Raw genomic sequence first — 18378 nt, forward strand, 5'->3', positions numbered from 1 at the left:
TGACAAAGGATTTTGAAGCAGAGAACTTTGTATTTCTATCCACATTTCACACAATGGTTTTATATATACCTAATACGGAAAACAGGTGTTCTAAATATAAAAGCTACGATGAAGTAATGTCACATAGGGCAGTGGCTTGTTTATAGCTAGGTCAAACACGCAGAACAGAAAGGCCCTAGCTATTTCTGTTCTGGGTCATCTCATTCCTTCCTATACCTTATGTTTGAGTAAAGGAGGAGAGCAGTTGGCAAGGTTGCTTTTGGGGTTTTCTTGGCAATGTTACTTTTTTCTTTCTCTGAGAGTGGCTAGGTTCAGGAGAATCCAGTGTGTGTAAATCAGGTCCTTTGGTGGAACTGATGGCAAGGCATTCCAGGACAGGCTGTTCCTGGACAAAACAGGGTGGATTATTATTATTTTATTGTGTTTATTTATACCCCGCCTGTTCTCTCCACAAGGGGACTTGAAGCGGCTTACATTCAAAGCATTTCAATACAATCTAAAATCTATAAATATACATTCAATACATATTGTCTGGGCAGAGTCTCAGTTTGGTTGCTCGTGTTTAATCCCTCTGCATCCAGCTGTGTTTCAGGCATCACACCAGACCATGGTTGAGCTTCGTTGGACACTATTTTGCACCATGTCTTGACTTTACTTATATTATCCTATCAGAGGCATGCAAGTAAATTAGGAGTTTTATGGTATAGAAACAGCTAGACTGTATTGGTGCCAAGCATCTGTTTTGAGGTAAGTGCATGGTCTATTCTGGCTGGGTGAAAACAAGAGCTGAGTGCACTAGCCTGGCAACTGGAAACAAAAAACCCACCCAACAGAAGTGACAGAGACAGTGCGGGTGGTGGTTCATGTTGGAAATGACAAACTTCATCAAACCTTCTCCAGTAATGTTTATCTATGATCCTGTTGCTTACTCTTTCCTCCATGAGTGTTCACTCAGGTATGCAGCTTCCATTACACTATGGTTCCTGAGAAGTTACAGGAGGGGCTGCAGTCCGCATGCTTTTTTTTCTCTCCTTTTGACGATGTGACCTGTCGATAGCTGTTATATTATAAGAGAGATGCCCTGGCCACTGGCACAGAGAATTATCTCAAACATATCTGAAACTAGACTGATAAGTTTTGTACCTGTGTATGCTGAACACATGATGGTTGTAAGTAAACTGAATATGTTATTGTTATCAAAGTCTACTTCTCCTTTGGGTAGTCTGTGAAATGTGCACATATGGGTTTCAGTGCGCATATGCAGAAATTTCAGAACATTCTAGAGCTCATTTTTGTCTCTTGAGTGCATAATATAAAACAAGTTGTTTTATGGGAGAGTATATTTTTGGGCACTGAAAAACACTTCCGAAGCACTACTGGTTTCTTATGCACTGGCAAAATCTCTCTTTTCCTAACAGATCAAACAGGTAACAACTGAAACCATTGACATGCATAATTAATTATATCTGGTTGTATACCACAAGAGAAGATTCTACTCTAAAGAGTTTTTGGCACTTCTCTGAAAGGCCATGCTTTTCTAAAAAGTTACCATCTCCAAAAGGTGTTTTTCCAAAAATATAAGAATGCCATTTTCAAAAGTTTGAGTGTTAAGACTATGCAGTGTGACACCACTTTAAGTACCATGGATCAATGCTATGGAATCCTGGAAACTATAGTTTTACAATGTCTTTGGTCTTCTTTGCCAGAGTACTGGTGAATCACCAATAGAACTCCCATGATGCCACACCATTATGTCATGGCAGTTAAATTGGGTATCAAACTGCATTGAGTTGCTGAGTTTTCTGGGCTGTATGGCCATGTTCCAGATGCGTTCTCTCCTGACGTTTCGCCCACATCTATGGCAGGCATCCTCAGAGGTTGTGAGGTCTGTTGGAAACTAGGCAAGTGAGTTTTATGTATCTGTGGAATAATGTCCAGGGTGGAAGAAAGAACTCTTGTCTGCTGGAGTAAAGTGTGAATGTTACAATTGATCACCTTGATTAGCATTGAAAAGCCTTGCATCTTCAAAGCCTGCCTGCTTCCTGCCTGGGGGAATCCTTTGTTGGGAGGTGTTAGCTGGCCCTGATTGTTTCCTGTCTGGAATTCCCCTTTTTCTGAGCGTTGTTGTTTATTTACTGTCCTGATTTTAAAGTTTTTTTAATACTGGTAGCCAGATTGTGTTCATTTTCATAGCTTCCTCCTTTCTGTTGAAATTGTCCACATGGTTGTGGATTTCTCCTTGTAGTGTGACATGGTTGTCAGAGTGGTCCAGTATTTCTGTGTTCTCAAATAATATGCTGTGCCCATGTTGGTTCATCAAGTATTCTGTTCTGGCTGATTTCTCTGGTTGAATAAGTCTGTAGTGCTTGCCATGTTCAACTGCATTGAGTCTGCAGTGTTGAGAAACCCTATGCCTCTGGAGACCAAGTCTTGATTCCTTGCTGGACCCTGAAGGCACAAAGGCCAGGCCAGGCTGCGAGGATGAGGGCAGCTTAGGGCGGAGGCGCCAGGAAGCCACGCCCATGACAACAAGCCCCGCCCCTCCGTTGCTATGCTGCAGGCCGAGGCCTGTCCTCCCAGTGCTGCTGAGGGAAGGCGGGAAGAAGTAGCGGACGTTGCGGTGACAAGACAGGCGCTAGGCTTCCCCAGGGGCCATGGCGAGCAGCCTGCGGCAGGTGGCCTTGCTGGGCGCCGCGGTGGCCGTCGCCGGAGGGGTGGCCTATGCCGCCTGGAAGAGCTACGCCTCCGCCCCGCCGGCGCCCCTTTTCCTGGAGGCCAAGGAAGAGGCCCGGCTGGAGGGCGCCCCTCCGCCTCAGGACCCGCAGGTAAGTAAAGGCACCCACATCCGGGCACTCAGCCCAGCTAACTTGCGAGGGCCGCTTGGGTACATGACATCATCGTCACACTCTCACAGGCCTGGTTTTTTAAAGAGCCGCACCTCCCACCCCAATTATATTTTGGTTAGCAAACTGTGGATGGTGTATGGGAACGTTCTCAGATGGGTTCATAACACTATGTAACGTAGGTTATTTATAAATGTCATTTCCCAGTTGGGTTGCTGTGAGTTTTCCGGTCTCTATGGCCATGTTCCAGAAGCATTCTCTCCTGACGTTTCGCCCACATCTATGGCAGGCGTCCTCAGAGGTTGTGAGGTCTGTTGGAAACAGGTTTATATATCTGTGTAAGGTCCGGGGTGGGAGAAAGAACTATTTGTCTGTTTGAGGCAAGTGTGAATGCTGCAACTGGCCACCTTGATTAGCATTGAATGGCCTTGCAGCTTCAAAACCTGGCTGTTTCCTGCCTGGGGGATCCTTTGTTGGGAGGTGTTAGCTGGCCCTGAATGTTTCTTGTCTTGAATCCCACCCCCCCCACCCCTTTTTTTAGTGTTGCTCTTTATTTACTGTCCTGATTTTAGAGTTTTCAAATACTGGTAGCCAGTTTTTTAAATACTTGTAGCAAAACGGGAATTCCAGAAAAGAAGCAATCAGGGGTGAACACCTCTCAACAAAGGATCCCTCCAGGCAGGAAGCAGCCAGACTTTGAAGCTTCAAGGCCATTCAATGCTAATCAAGGTGGCCAATTGCAACATTCACAACAAAGCTTGATAGGACTTGATTACACTCTGTGTAGTAAAGGTAAAGGTTTCCCCTGACGTTAAGTCCAGTCATGTCTGACTCTGGGGGTTGGTGCTCATTTCCATTTCTAAACCGAAGAGCCGGCATTGTCCGTAGACACCTCCAAGGTCATGTGGCCGGCATGACTGCATGGAGCGCCGTTACCTTCCTGCCGGAGCGGTACCTATTGATCTACTCACATTGGCATGTTTTCGAACTGCTAGGTTGGCAGGAGCTGGGGCTAACAGCAGGCACTCATTCCGCTCCCGGGATTTGAAACTGGGATCTTTTGGTCCGCAAGTTCAGCAGCTCAGTGCTTTAACACACTTCGCCACCGTGTAGTAAGTTAAAATAAGACACTTATTACAATACTGTAGATAAGTATGATAAAACTGAATAATACATATTTATCATCCCCACAATTTACCCCAGTCAGCCCCACATATGTGGTTCTCAAAGGTATGATGATCCTGTATCACATCTCTCATTAGCTCCAGTCATGATGTCTAATGAATACAAGAGTTGTAGCCTAGCATCTGGAGGGGCACATAAAATGACATGGAGGGCCGGATTTGGCCCACAGGCCTTGAGTTTGATGCTTGTGGTGTAGAGGCAACCTTCATTTTCTTTGCTCAGTTAAAATAGAAGTTGGATCCTCATCCTTGCCCTGCAAACAGAGTAATGGAGAAGTTCAGGCCTTATATTTTGGAAAAAAATAAGCCTTAGTCTGGCGCTATGGTGTACCTGGGTCAGTGAACCTCACTTGAAAAGAGGAAGCCCCAGCTGGAGAGTTGTTCAACCTGGTCTGTTTAGGAGAAGCAGGGACAAACTGCAGGTATGGATGCTCCTCCCTGAAATTTCAGTGCTGTGGTTGTGTATGTGGAAATAAGTTGCCTTTAGGGCACAAATATACTGTGGAGTTAATGCAGTGGGTTGCTACTTAAATTGCCCTGGCTCAATGCTATAGAATCCCAGGAGTTGTAGTTTGCTATAGGACCAGAACACTTTGGCAGAGAAGGCAAAAGATCTTGTGAAACTGCAGCTCCCACAATTTCACAGCATTGAGCCGTAGTAATTAAAAGTACTGCATCAATTCCATATTGTTCAGTATAAGGACCAAATACTTACAGATCAGCACACATTGGGACAAGGCTGCACAGTGGGCTGGGGTTTCTTCCAGGACCCCCTCCCCATGGAGAGCAAAACCCGCAGATATTCAAGTTTCATGATATACAATGTAAAATGATATGTAATCCTTACACAAAATGGCAACAGCAAAATATGCTTTGGGGATTAAAAAATATTTTCAAGCTAAAGGTTGATAGAATCCATGAATACTTCTAAACATTCTTTCTTGCAACTGTAAAAGGCAAGCTTTGTCTGCTCTGCCCCCTGTTTTGTGTCAGGCAAAACAAGGACCATAGGAAGGAGCCTTATAAGGGATTAGGCCCTTGTTTCATCTGGCACAATGTTGTTTCCTCTGACTGGCCCTTTAGGGGATTTCATGCAGGGCTTTTTCCAAGCTTTACCACGATCTCTCCCATTACCTGCCAGCCTCCCATCTGGATATTGCCTAAGATCACCCTTGCCTAGCTTCCATAGTCAGATGAGGCTGAATACATTCCGCTTGCAATTAAAATAACCATACTTCTGCAGCAGTGCAAATCTCATATAGCCACAAATCAACATATATGTAGCTGCTTCTGTATAATTCCAAAAGTGTAGTTGTGTCTGTCTAGTTGTGGTATCAATTGAAAAGGGGTTATAAAAAGGGAACACAATGCAAGCATTGTTTTATAACTAACATTTGTGAAACATACGTTTGTTGTGATTCATAACAGTCAGACCCATTATGACTTTTTTGTAGCAAGATTTATTCAGAGGTGGTTTGCAATTGCCTTCCTCCGAAGCTGAGGGAGTGTAACTTGCCCATGTTCACCAAATTGGTTTCCATGGACCATCAGAGATTTGAACCCGAGTCCCCTTTAGTTCTAGTTCAACACATTCAAGACACTACAACATGTCGGCTCTCTAAGTCAGAAAACCATGGTTTTAGAGTCACAAGTCTCCTTCTTGCTGTCTGTAGACAAAAGGAATAAAAGAAAAGCAACACAAATGTTCTTTCTCCTTTTGCAATAGCCAATAGGATGTTGTGATTTGAGTGTTGTAATAAGACTCTAAATAAACTTCCTCTGAATAAATCTTGCTAAGAAGTCATAGGTGACTTGAAGGTAAATGACAGCAAACATCCTATGCAGCCACAAATCACTTTGTTTTGACATCTGCCACTTTTCATCCTGATTTTTTTTTTGCCATTGCTTATCATATTCCTGACATATATTTAACATCCCCTTATACATCTTAGATGGTATCTCTGCACTTTAAAAAACAGCAATTCTATTTTGTAGCCGTCTTAAGGTTTGCTGTGATACTCAGATATACTAAGTCTTGTTGCCAGACATGGACAGCACTTTAAGGTCAGAGACAGATTAGACTAAAGCCAGTAAAGAGGAATCCTATTAATGCCGGAGTGGGAAGAGATTAGAATAGTATAGGAGAGCCCCAGGGTGGCTCTTCTACCTGTGCTTTATCTTGGAATCGGTTCAAGGCTTTGTGATGAGTCATTTTCAACAGTTTGCTTCTTTACCACTTGCGTGTGTTCCTCATTCTTTTTATTTGGCAACTAATGTTCTTACAACTGATTAAAGGACTGTCCCAATGTAATGGACTTGCACAAGATTAAACTTAGCTTAGTAGCTCACTGAGAGTCATCTAGTCAAGGTGTGTTGTTGTTCCTCCACTTTTGTGGATTTGGTTATTTACAGACTTGATTAAAAATATTCTCTTTAGGAATCTCTAGGTCATCCAGTGTGATCCTACGTACGTTTTCCTTCACGCTGGAGGATTGCTAGAGATTTCTAGAGAGAACACTTCTGGAAAACTCTGTCTTCCAATGTGATTCAGTGGTCAAGTTCTGTCAGAAGTTAGCCATATTATCATGCTGAAAGATCTAGAAGTTCTTATAGAGGTGTTCTCTCAGGTTAAAGCAATTTCTTCATTCATTTTTCAATTTCACTGGGGTCCTGTGCCCCTAACTCCAGCGAATGTGGAGAGCTGACTGTATTTTTTTAAGTACAAGACAGGTTTAGGAAGATGATGGGCACACATTTCTATCAGCCCTAGCTGATAGAGATGTTGGGAGTAGCAATTCATCAACATGGGCCAGGCTGTGGCGCAGGCTGGTGAGCAGCCAGCTGTCAGCTGCAACAAATCACTCTGACCAAGAGGTCATGAGTTCGAGGCCTGCTTGGAGCCTGCGTTCGTCTCTGTCTCTGTTCTATGTTTAAGGCACTGAATGTTTGCCTTACATGTGTGCAATGTGATCCGCCCTGAGTCCCCTTCGGGGTGAGAAGGGCGGAATATAAATACTGTAAATAAAATAAAATAAATCTATCGGGCTTCAGGCTTCCCAATTTGTCTGGTTGTCCTTTCAGTTGTTTTCTTTACATCTGTATTCACATTGTTGTCCATTCAAACATAAAGTGATCTCCCTTTTTCAATAGTTGAACCTTTGTTTTGATTTCTTTACTATGAGATCAGAATGTTACTCACTGCTGGCATATTTTTTCAAGCCAAAGGCAAAACAAGGTTTGTTATTACGGAAACTGGTTATGGGACTCATCAGTAATATGTACATACCCCATCAGCAATGACAACAGGCTGGATCTAATACAATTAAGGCAGCAAGTATTCAGCAAAATCTTAACAATGGCTTCAATCATGCATAACTTATGCCTGACACATAGGTGACCTTTACAGCAATTGGAATTCTTCCCTTGCTTAAGAAGATATCTTATTTTTGTTTCTGTTTATGCAAAAGCTCAAGGTAGCACATATGGCCTTATACTACTTCTGTTTTCTAATTGTCGCCATCATCTCAGTGCTACACAGGGATGTATGTATATATATGTATATGTATGTAAATTAAAAGGCTGTTCTAGGATATTCCCAAGGGTTTTCTCTGTTTGTATATTTATGGGGGATATTTTGGTAACACGAGCAAGCTATCTTTCAGAGAAGCTTGACTTCTACTATTGAGGAACTCTGAAATGTTTCCAAGTTATCTGAGAGCTCCTTAGTATGTCGTTTGACTGCTTCTGCTCAATTGTAATAGCAGTCGATTGCTGTGCCCTACTAAGATGTAACCCATATTGAATTCTTTACATCTATGGGATTACACGTACATACAACTATTGTTTTTAAATATTTTATGCTCAAATGTATTCTTACTTTCAGATTTGCTTTATCGTTATTGCAAGCATTTGTGTAAGTCTGCGATAATCAGACCAATATAAGTTGAAACTTAATTACTTTTTCAAAAGCAGAAGGAAAGAAAATCCATGGCAGTATAATACAAACCCATAAAGTATATCTTCGTTAAGTCAACCAAGTTATTGTTATAGAACTGTTTCTGATGCCTGGTTTGCAAGATTCACCAAAATGGCTATTTGAATTATTTTGGCAAAATCTCAAAATACATAGTCTTACTTAGGTGGAGATGGCCAAAGTTGAATCTGCTAGTTTTTTCTCTTTCTACTATCTTTATGCGTAAGGCTAAGGAAATGGTTAGGGAGTTCTTCCACCATCATATTTTTAAAGATATGGCACCCTGACTTGTAAGGTGCTATCATTGTTAAGATTTTGTTTCCACTAGGCCGACAAATGGCTTCACACAGGTTTTTGTATGTGGCATGGCTTCCTACTTGCCTTAAATAACAGTTGTTCTGCTTTCTGTCTCGCAGGATAAACCTCCTGGGAGGCAAATCTTGGTTCTGGGACTGGACGGGGCCGGAAAAACCAGTGTTCTCCATTCACTGGCAACTAACCAAGTAAAGCGCAGCACAGCTCCCACAGAAGGCATCAATGCTGTGTGTATTAACACAGAGGAAACCAAAATGGAATTCCTAGAAAGTAAGCATGGGTTTCTAATGAGAAATATTTTTAAATCCTCTATTTTAAGGTTAGCTTGAAGAGCTCTCACCGTTAGCAGTTGCCAGCATGCACCTCTCATTAGGTATATGCAGTTATAGCAAAATATTTAAGGTAGCAGTTAGATAGTATAGGAGGATTCCCATATTTACAGGAGTTACATTCCAAGACCATCTCACACACACACACACACATACACAGAATCCTGAAACCATAGATAATGGCAAAGAGTCTCACTGGAGGATTTAGAGAGGCCCATAAAAATTTCAGGAAGGGGGTTTAATTTTTGAAACATGCATAAGTGAATCCATGGACATCAAGCTGCATCTGTCCCACTCTTTTTTTTTTTTTTTTTACTTCTATACATCTTCTGCCCCACTTGGCATGTACAGTGTTCCCTCACTTATTACTGGGGTTAGGTTCTAGGACCACCCGCAATAAGTGAAAATCCGCAAAGTAGGGACACTAAATTTATTTTAATATTTATACATTATTTTAGTAGTTATACACTATTTTAAGGCTTTATCAACCCATTGTGTGTTGATAAATTGCCTTGTTCTCCTCCCGTTGCTGCTTGGGATCCTTTTCTCTCCCTTTGGCTTCTCCTTCCTCCCTTCCTTAGGCTGTAATTTGTAATTTTTTATGATTTATAATAGTCTTTTAGAGTTTATTGAAAAATCGCAAAACAGCAAATCTGCGAAAAATGAACCGCGAAGTAGTGAGGGAACACTGTAGTAGCAATGGTAGGGGGAAGCAAGCAACTGCCTTAAAACAATTTTCAAGAAGAACAGATGCCATGTTTACAAACTGATTAGTACAGATTAAGCATCTCCAATCCAAATTAGTCCAAAATTGTCCACATGGATGACATAGTGACATCTTTGCTTTTCTGATGGTTCATTGGTCACAAACTTTGTCTCATTCACAAAATCAAAATCGTTACTGTGTTTAAAGTTAGCTTCAGGTTATGTGTGTAAGTGTGTAACGGAAACATAAATGAATTTCATATTTAAACTTGGATCCCATCTCCAAGATCTCTCATTATACACCTGTGTGCAAATACGGCTATTCTAAAATCTGAAATCCAAAACACTTCCGGTCCTAAGCTTTTTGCATAAGGGATAATCAAAATATACTACTCCCAGGTGGCTTCCTGTAGTGCTGATCCTATAAGCAAGGCACTCTTTCTCTGCAAACATAGATTTAAAGCAAATTGCAGCTTGCTACCGCAGAAGATGTAGCCATGTTGAGGGGGGAGAGGGAAGTGGCCCTCCCCTGGCCTAGAAAATAGCCAAATCACCAAGGACACTGTGAGATGGAAATACACAGGTCCATGTCATTTGAATGCAACATACTATGAATAAACTGATAGCCAGTTTTTTTATTCGAGTGTTGTGTGGTTTCTGGGCTGTATGGCCAGGTTTTAGCAGTATTTTCTCCTGACGTTTCATCTGCATATGTGGCTGGCATCTTCAGAGGATTTTTTAAATTGTGTGATATTAAAATAAGAATAAAAATAAAATTTGAAGTAGAATCATGAGAACAAATAAAAGCAAAGCACTATGACATCTTGAAGATATACAGACAGAAAAAAATGGTTTTCTCTACCAAAGTTTAAGAAATGTTAAAAAGCTAAAAATGATAACCTTGTACCCTGACTACCATACAATAGGAATAAATGGAGTGTAAATGGGTATGGAGTAAACAAGTGTAATTTCAAAATAGTCATGGGCTTTGCATGGAATACAGCCAGATATAGATCTGACCCATCCAACAAAGGTTAAGCACGTTTAAGACCCATGTTCCTGATTTCACGAGGAACTTTAACTATGCCCTCGGACAATATTTACATTGGTGGAATTTACAACTCTGTGAGTCTGAATTGTGTGGTATCTAAGCACAGTCAGCGTGGAACAATTTGTAGAATTTGTTTCTGAAATGTACCAAATCCATTTGAACAAATTTTACAGGAATCAGAAATAAATGTGCTGAGGATATGGATTATTTTACTATAAAATGCAATTTCCCAAGCCCTGTAAAGAAGTGATTTGATACATTTGTTTTGATCTACACATGACATTCTACTCCTAGCCAACAATGTGCTGCCTGCCACCCATGTTTCCAATTTAAAAAAATTTGTACCCTTTTGGAAATAAACTCCACATTTGTAATTTGTGTAACATCCCTAGAAGATGCCTATAAACATCTGATTTTGCTTTCATCAAGCTAAGTGTTTCCTATTCTCATGGACAGTAGCTCTGCAAGATTTCAAACAAGAGCCCTTGAGGGTGCTGTGATATATTTTATTCGTTCATAATATTCATAGCATGCCTTTGATATTAGAAAAATAAAGCTCACTCAAAGTGTGCATGGATATGCTTTCAACTCACCTGTTGAATTATGGCAACGTCCTGAATTTCATAGTGTCCTCTTAGGCAAGGAATCCTCAGAGGTGGTTTTGCAATCTTCTGAAACACAGCCTACAGCACCTGGAATCTATTGGCAATTTCCCATCTAGCTATTAACCATAGCTGACTTTGCTTAGCATTCAATATCAGACAGAATCTGGTACCTTAACCCCAATACTCTTATACTGACCATTAAATTATAAGCCTGATATGAATGGAATACCTGCCTTTTAGTGCTTCTTGTAGCTGCATATATTGTGTAGTGATGTCAAACTGGATTGACTCTCATTTTTAGGCTTTTTCCAAAGTATCTCAGAATTTTGAGGAAACTAGTTTGAAAATGGATGCAGAGAAGAGGTACTGATGAAAAATACAGTTCTTTCCTTACAGTATTGCTGCCTTTTTTTCTTCCTGTGGCTTGCAGTTGGGGGTAACGAGACATTACGTGACTATTGGAAGATGTACTTGCCAAAAGGCCTGCTGCTAATTTATGTTGTGGATTCAGCTGATCATGAACGCCTACCAGTTGCTAAGAAGCTTCTTCATCAGCTTGTCCAAAGTAACTCCACCTTGCCTGTTATGGTTCTGGCCAATAAGCAGGTAAATGAACACTGGAACTTGAAATGAAATTTACATTGGGCACTTTGGCAGGGAAGCAGAGCATATCTAAGTTCCTAAAAAGACAGGTAGTAAGTTGACATTTTGTAGATGATTCCTCTTAGTTGCAGATAATAATAACTGCCAGGATTTCATTTTAGTGTCTGATAGTAAAGCAGTCTTGAGACTCAATATCAGGCCTCCACAAGAAACGGCCTGCCAAGGCCTTCCTTGCAGGCTATAGGTGTGTTCAGACCCCTCCCCAACCTCATGTCATTTCCCAAGTATCAGTGTACTGAAACAATGTGTTGTGGTATTATTATTATGATTATTTAATATCCTGCTTCTTCTCTCCTTAAGGAGACTCCAAAGGGTGGTATCAGGCTTTGGTGTTAATAACCTCCAGATCATAGCTCCCTGACTTACTCTAAAATATAGGGAACCACCATTTCCATATCTGGAGGCCCTCCTGCTCCTTTTGATATATGAGACCCTGGACTTCTGACTCAGAGCCCTGCACCCATGACACTTTTGGGCGAACACAAGTAGGATCTCCTTACAAAATTTCCACTGAACACAGAGTAGGTAAGATGAAGTGTGTGAATGGCATTTAGGAGGAAATCGCTTCCAAGAGATTTAATGTACCCTGTTCAGTCATAGTGACTCAGGCCCCATCTACACTGCCAGATAAAATCCAGATTATCTACTTTGAACTGGATTACATGGCAGTGTAAACTCATATAATCCAGTTCAAATGAGATAATGTGGATCATCTGCTGTGATAATCTGGATTATATGGCAGTGTAGCTTTTCCCCATTCTGTAGCTGTACAAGGTAAATTAGAATGATTTTGGGAGGGGAGACAAGTATGGAAAGATATGAGGCATGGTGTAATACTTCTATTTGTATTTTTTTCTGGGCAGGATCTTGGAAGCGCATACTGTATCACGGACATTCATGAGGCTTTGGCATTATCCGAACTTGGAGATGAGAGAAAGATGTTCCTTATTGGTACTCATGTGGCAAAAGAGGGCTTAGAGATCTCTTCTAGCTTGAAAGACACACGGGAACTGATTTCACAACTAGTATCAGAATCTCTGTAATAGGAAATGGAATGAGTCACCGCAACAGGGCACACCAGTATTCTTGTATTGCCAGTCAATAAATTCAGATCTGGCAGTTATCCTCAGGTATGTTATTCCAAGGAAGATGATTGATGACTTTTAAATTGGGAAAGACCATTTTAAAAATGTATTTATGTTTATTTGAAACATAGCACTGTCTTTGAAATGTTGAACAAAAGTGGGATTAAATTTTTAAGGAAGCACATGCTGCTTCTGTAGGTAACTGTTGATTTTAGCTGAAGCTGTATACGTGCTAATTGAGAAGCTGGAAGCAAAGTATATTAATTTACACTGAAGGATGTAGCATAAAGAAGCAAGGACTAACTGTATGCATTCAGAGAGACATTTCTGTTTCTCAATAACTCCATGGCTGTTTCCTCTTAGATTTGTTTTCTTAATTGGAAAGCTGTTTCCTATTACAACACTCCTTTGGTGTAAGTGTACACACTGTATTCTTATTTATTAATGTGCACTAAGTAATACTGAGCAGGACACTGGATTCAGAGAGAGCTGGAGCTAATAATTGGGAATAAGGACATAAATAGATAGTTGCATCCACCTTTTAGAGAGCTTTTAATATTCCAGGTATTCAGATAAGATCCCAGTTTGATTGCCCATTTCTCTCTGCAGTAAAGGGATCAATGTACAGGTAGCCCTATCCACTTCCTACCCTTGTCAATGCCTCACATTTCTTTCTGGAAATGGGCATACTTATTTCTGAAGCTTTTTGGTATTCCATTTTCATAAGCTGGAAAATGATGCTTTTCCTGTAGTTAAGTTTCTTGTGACATACAGCACAACTTCCTTATGCGTTGGACTGATACCCATGGTTTTGTTTGTCCTCTAGACATTTTCTAAGTCCTCCAGAGTGACTCTGTGCTGTTCTTAGGCCAAAGTTCTCTATTATAATAATGTTTGCTGTTATTTACCGTTTTGCATATCCACACAGTCCAGGAACAAGTCACCTGTAGAGATGGGAGTCATAGTGTAACTGTGGTCTGTGGGAAGATGTTGATGAGCAAGAAGCAGTCCCACAATATGTTGTCAAAGGCTTTCATGACAGGAATCACTGGTTTGCTGTGAGTTTACCAGGCTGTATGGCCATGTTCCAGAAGCATTCTCTCCTGATGTTTCGCCCATATCTCTGGGAGGCATCCTCAGAGGTTGTGAGGTCTGTTGGAAATTAGGCAAGTGAGGTTTATATATCTGTGGCACTGCAGACTAATTCAACCAGAGTTGGTCTCCAGAGGCATAGGGTTCCTCAACACTGCAGACTCAATGCAGTTGAACATGGCAAGCACTACAGACTTATTCAACCAGAGAAGTCAGCCATAGCAGAGCGCCTGATGAACCAACCTGGACACAGCATATTATTTGAGAACACAGAAATTCTGGACTACTCTAACAGACACCATGTCAGACTACACAGAGAAGCCATTGAAATCCACAAGGATGTGGACAATTTCAACAGAAAGGAGTAAACCGTGAAAATGAACAAAATCTGCCTCCCAGTATTAAAAAAAGCTCTAAAATCAGGGCAATAAATAAAGACAACACTCAGAAAACAGGGAAATTCCAGAAAGGAAACAATCAGGGCCGGCTAACACCAGCCCCAGGAAGGAAACAGCCAGACTGAAGCTGCAAGGCAATTCAATGCTAATCAAGGTGGCCAATTGCAACATTCACTTTTGCCTCAGAGAAGAATTCTTTCTCCCATTCTGGATCTTCCACTGATATATCAACCTTACTTGCCTAGTTTCCAACAGATTTCACCACCTCCGAGGATGCCTTCCATAGATGTGGGTGAAACGTCGGGAGAGAATGCTTTTGGAACATGGCCATACAGTCCAGAAAACTCACAGCAACCCCGTCCCACAATGCTTTTGCATTTTCACAAGAATCTTGTAGGAATTGCACTACAGGTTTTAAGCCTGCTGTGAAAGCTCTAACGGAGTATTACTAATAAGAAAATCCAATTATTTGGCTGGGCAGTGGCAAGATAAGAGAAACAGGCACTCCAAGGAGTCACAGGAGAAAATAATGCAAAAAGAGTCTTGCTTCTCCTGAGAACCCAAGGGGAGGAGGAATTGTGAAGCCAAGCTTGACCATTTCACTGTGTAACAAAATTTGAAAAAGTTTCTGTTCCTGGTTTGAAAGTGTTATTTCCTGTTTAATTGTGTGGTATTTACTTCTAAAGTAGTTGTCTACTCCAAAAACTTAATTTTTTTGGCTGCCACAAACTATGTTGAATTGGTTGAGATTCTATGAAATATTCATTGAGAAACTATAGCAAAATGTGCTATAAACAAAAAAAACCCAGTTTTTGCAGTTTAATAAACCTTTTCCATATTTTCTTTTGATAGAATCAATTAAGAAATTACATTTATAACTTAGGAACAAAAATCATACAACATAGTTTTCATTCTAAATTATATAGGGCAGGGAGAACAATCCATTTCTTCTTTTTAAGCAATCCAAACTCAGTGAAGTCGACATATGAACAACTCTAGGTGGAAAGGGAGAAGAAATTCACCTTTCATCCATTGTCTCCTCCAAAGTAGCTGCCTGTCTTTCAGCGTTTCCCTTATTAAAAACATAATTTTAAACATTTTTCATTAATATGGTTGTGAATCCATGTAGCTCAAACTCTGGATGTTTAGGAGTAGCAACCTTTTTTTCCGAAACCCGGTCTTTTCTCTCTCAGGTTTCTCCTACATTGTCCTAGGTTGTGGGGAACTCTGAAAGGGCTGAATGCTTTGCAGTCCTCTTTTTGCTGCCAGAACAAATAGAAATGCAAGGTTTAGGGAGGCCAATGCAAACACAAAGCACATCCTTTTGGTGAAAATTTTGGGCAGAGGAGGATTTCCTTGCTCCTCACATTTTCTCATTTTTTAAAAAACAATGTTTAAATACATCAGTCTGCTGCTATATTGAGTTTTATTTGAAGTTCTGAAATAAAATAAAATACCTCAAGCACATAATCTGCCTCTGTAAAGCAAAGCTCATGCCAGACTTCCCCTTTTCTCCCAGTTCCTTCATGAATTTGTCAAGTGGTATTAAGAAAACAGAGCAAAGGATACAAAGAGTGACAAGGTAAAGGCAAGGAAAAAGCACTTCTTGCCTTGCAGGAAAACTCTATACCTTTCAGTTTTCTTTTTGTAACAGTAGAAACAGTACAAATGTTTTCTAGGGAGTTTTTTTCCACTTGTATGCTGAAGCAGTTCCTTTCTATAAAATCAGAATATTTTCATCCTACTTTGCTGTCTTGTCTTTAATTTGCCTGAACATGATGTGGTCCCAATAGTTTATTAGACAACAGAAAGGCATCCTCAAGAGCTGGCGTAGAAGTAAGAATTATACATTCCAGATGTTATGGGACTGCAAATCCCATCCTACCAGCATGTCTAGTGCTGAAGAATACTGGGTCCAACAATATTTGGAGAAACTATTATATTACTCAATATAGCTTCAAATGAAAAGGTGGCGGAAAGAAATGTTACTCTTTATGCAGAGGGTTCTAAGACCAAGTCATGTTGGGGTTCTTCTACACTGTTGAATGAATGCAGTTTGGAACCACTTTCAGTGCTATGGCTCAATGCTGTGGAATCTCCTAGTGATCACTTCAAAGTTTCTTCCAATCACTTTTCCAATAATTTCATTTTATTGCCATATGTGTAGATCTATGCTTTTTTAACATATTGGGGGCATAGTGCTTGTGGTTATAAAAATAAAGTTGAAATTCCGTGGGTTGAATAGTTTTCAATGAACATCTTGCTAAGAACAGTGGACATCTCTTTGCATTCAGGTGTCTCTTTCCAGATACCTGACAATGCTAACCTGTTGTTATATTTCCTTCAGAGTAATTCAGTATGATGATTTTAAGAAGACCTCATCCAAGTGTTTTATTCCCAATAAATTCATTGGCGCGTATTCCCCCAAAAGATTACTGCTTGTTAACTGCGGTTGCCTTCTATTTGGAAATACATCCGAATAATTTAAAGTACAGTCTACCATCTGTATCCATGGATTTTGCATCTGTTGATTCCACCACCCACAGTTTTGAAATATTCCCTAAAAGTTCCAAAGAGCAATGTTTGATTTTTTGCTATTTTATACAAGGAACACCACTTGCATACAAGCATGCCATGATATATAATGAGACATCCATTATATGGTATAAAATACAATACAAATATGCCATGGTATATAATGGGACACCATTACATTGTATACAATACAATAAAAACATGCCATGGTATATAATGGGACTTGAGCATCCAGAAATTTGGGTATCCATAGTGAATGAGTTGAAATCATACTCAGCAAATAACCAATGGCTGCTTCCACATTTCTGCTAATGAAAACAAAATCACATCAATAATTTGTGATAGTAGTAGCAAAAACTGTTTGACTAATGATCATAACCTAATGGGTAGCAGGGTTTCAGGAGTGTTCCTTTAGTTTATTGGGTAATGAATGATCACTGGGCACATAAATATCTTGTTTCTATTCCATGCTCTCAGCAGACAAAATTCAACTAGACATCTTTAAATAACAAGTTTGCTTTACTTACAACTTCATTTATTTAAATATATAGGTACATTTCTTGTCAGGTTAAACTTTGAAACATTTCAATTTGTATCTTTAACATATAGTCTTTATCACTCTCTTCGAAACTATATAGTTCTGTACAGTTTTAACAGTCTTATTTCCAAAGAAACTCAAGCCATGACTGACTTCTAACATTGGCTTTTGTACTTAAACAGATTCAAGCCTCAACTGTCTTCTGTCATCCTTTTTAAAAACTGCATTCTGAACCAGTCACATGGTCTGCAGCCCCTCCCACTGCCTTAAGTACATAGAGCTAAGAAAACTGCAGACCAAAGAAGACATACACTTCAGAAAATAAACTGACACATTGTAAACAGGCACACATTAGATTATCTCCAACAAAAACAGTAATACATTGCCATATATATCATTTTCTGGATTAGACTCCAATAGAAAGGGGCATGAACATTGGAGAAACTGACATCAACAGTTTAAGATACATGATACCAAATTACTAGCAGGATATAGCAGATTTAGAATGACTAATGAGTGTGGCCAAGGAAGTGTCAAAGCAGGATTACAGTTGAACACTTAAGAAAGCAATTAACACAGATTGGATGGTGAAAACGCCAGGTTGCTGTGATTTTTTTGGGCTGTATTGTATGGCCATGTTCCAGGAGCATTCTCTACTGACTTTTTGCCTGTATCTATGGCAGGTATCCTTGTTGGGAGTTGTAGATGTAAATAAAGAGAAGCTTTACCAGTTTCTGAATCAAGATAAACCCTGCAGTATAAAAACTGTCACTCAGGCTTATGTAACAAGTAACAGTATCTTTACTTCAGTTCAAAAGATCAAACGGCAACAATATATACAGCAGTCTCTCTGAATTCACACAGAGAACAGAGGAAATAAACAGTCCCTTTAAATAGCCTTTAAATATGTTTCATCTGCCTTATAAATAATCAGGCTTTGGAGAGTTTGGTAGCCATTTCCTCCCTGACCATTTTCAGTCAGCGCTCTCTTCCCTCTCCGAGCTGAAAGTGGCAGTTAAAATCGTTTGTCTTAGCACCAAGCTAGAGATAGCAGGCAATCAG

General features: G+C 40.1%; 1 protein-coding gene across 1 annotated transcript; it reads left to right on the top strand.

Moving 5' to 3' along the window:
• Positions 1 to 2542: 2542 nt before the first annotated feature.
• arl9 (ADP ribosylation factor like GTPase 9) lies at positions 2543 to 15987 on the top strand. Its single transcript, XM_003224662.3, has 4 exons — positions 2543 to 2825; positions 8417 to 8585; positions 11436 to 11611; positions 12532 to 15987. Exons 1-4 carry the CDS (start codon positions 2655 to 2657, stop codon positions 12709 to 12711), a joined length of 696 nt encoding a protein of 231 aa, XP_003224710.1. The 5' UTR covers positions 2543 to 2654; the 3' UTR covers positions 12712 to 15987.
• Positions 15988 to 18378: the final 2391 nt, after the last annotated feature.

The sequence above is a fragment of the Anolis carolinensis genome, chromosome 2 (genome assembly GCF_035594765.1).
Source record: "Anolis carolinensis isolate JA03-04 chromosome 2, rAnoCar3.1.pri, whole genome shotgun sequence".
Classification (NCBI taxonomy): Eukaryota; Metazoa; Chordata; class Lepidosauria; order Squamata; family Dactyloidae; genus Anolis; species Anolis carolinensis.

Excerpts from the sequence above, each read along its gene's own strand:
- arl9 (XM_003224662.3), top strand. The coding sequence starts at position 2,655 with ATGGCGAGCAGCCTGCGGCAGGTGGCCTTGCTGGGCGCCGCGGTGGCC. Across the intron at positions 2,826-8,416 it reads CTCCGCCTCAGGACCCGCAG|GATAAACCTCCTGGGAGGCA; the intron begins GTAAGTAAAGGC and ends TCTGTCTCGCAG. Across the intron at positions 11,612-12,531 it reads TGGTTCTGGCCAATAAGCAG|GATCTTGGAAGCGCATACTG; the intron begins GTAAATGAACAC and ends TTTTCTGGGCAG.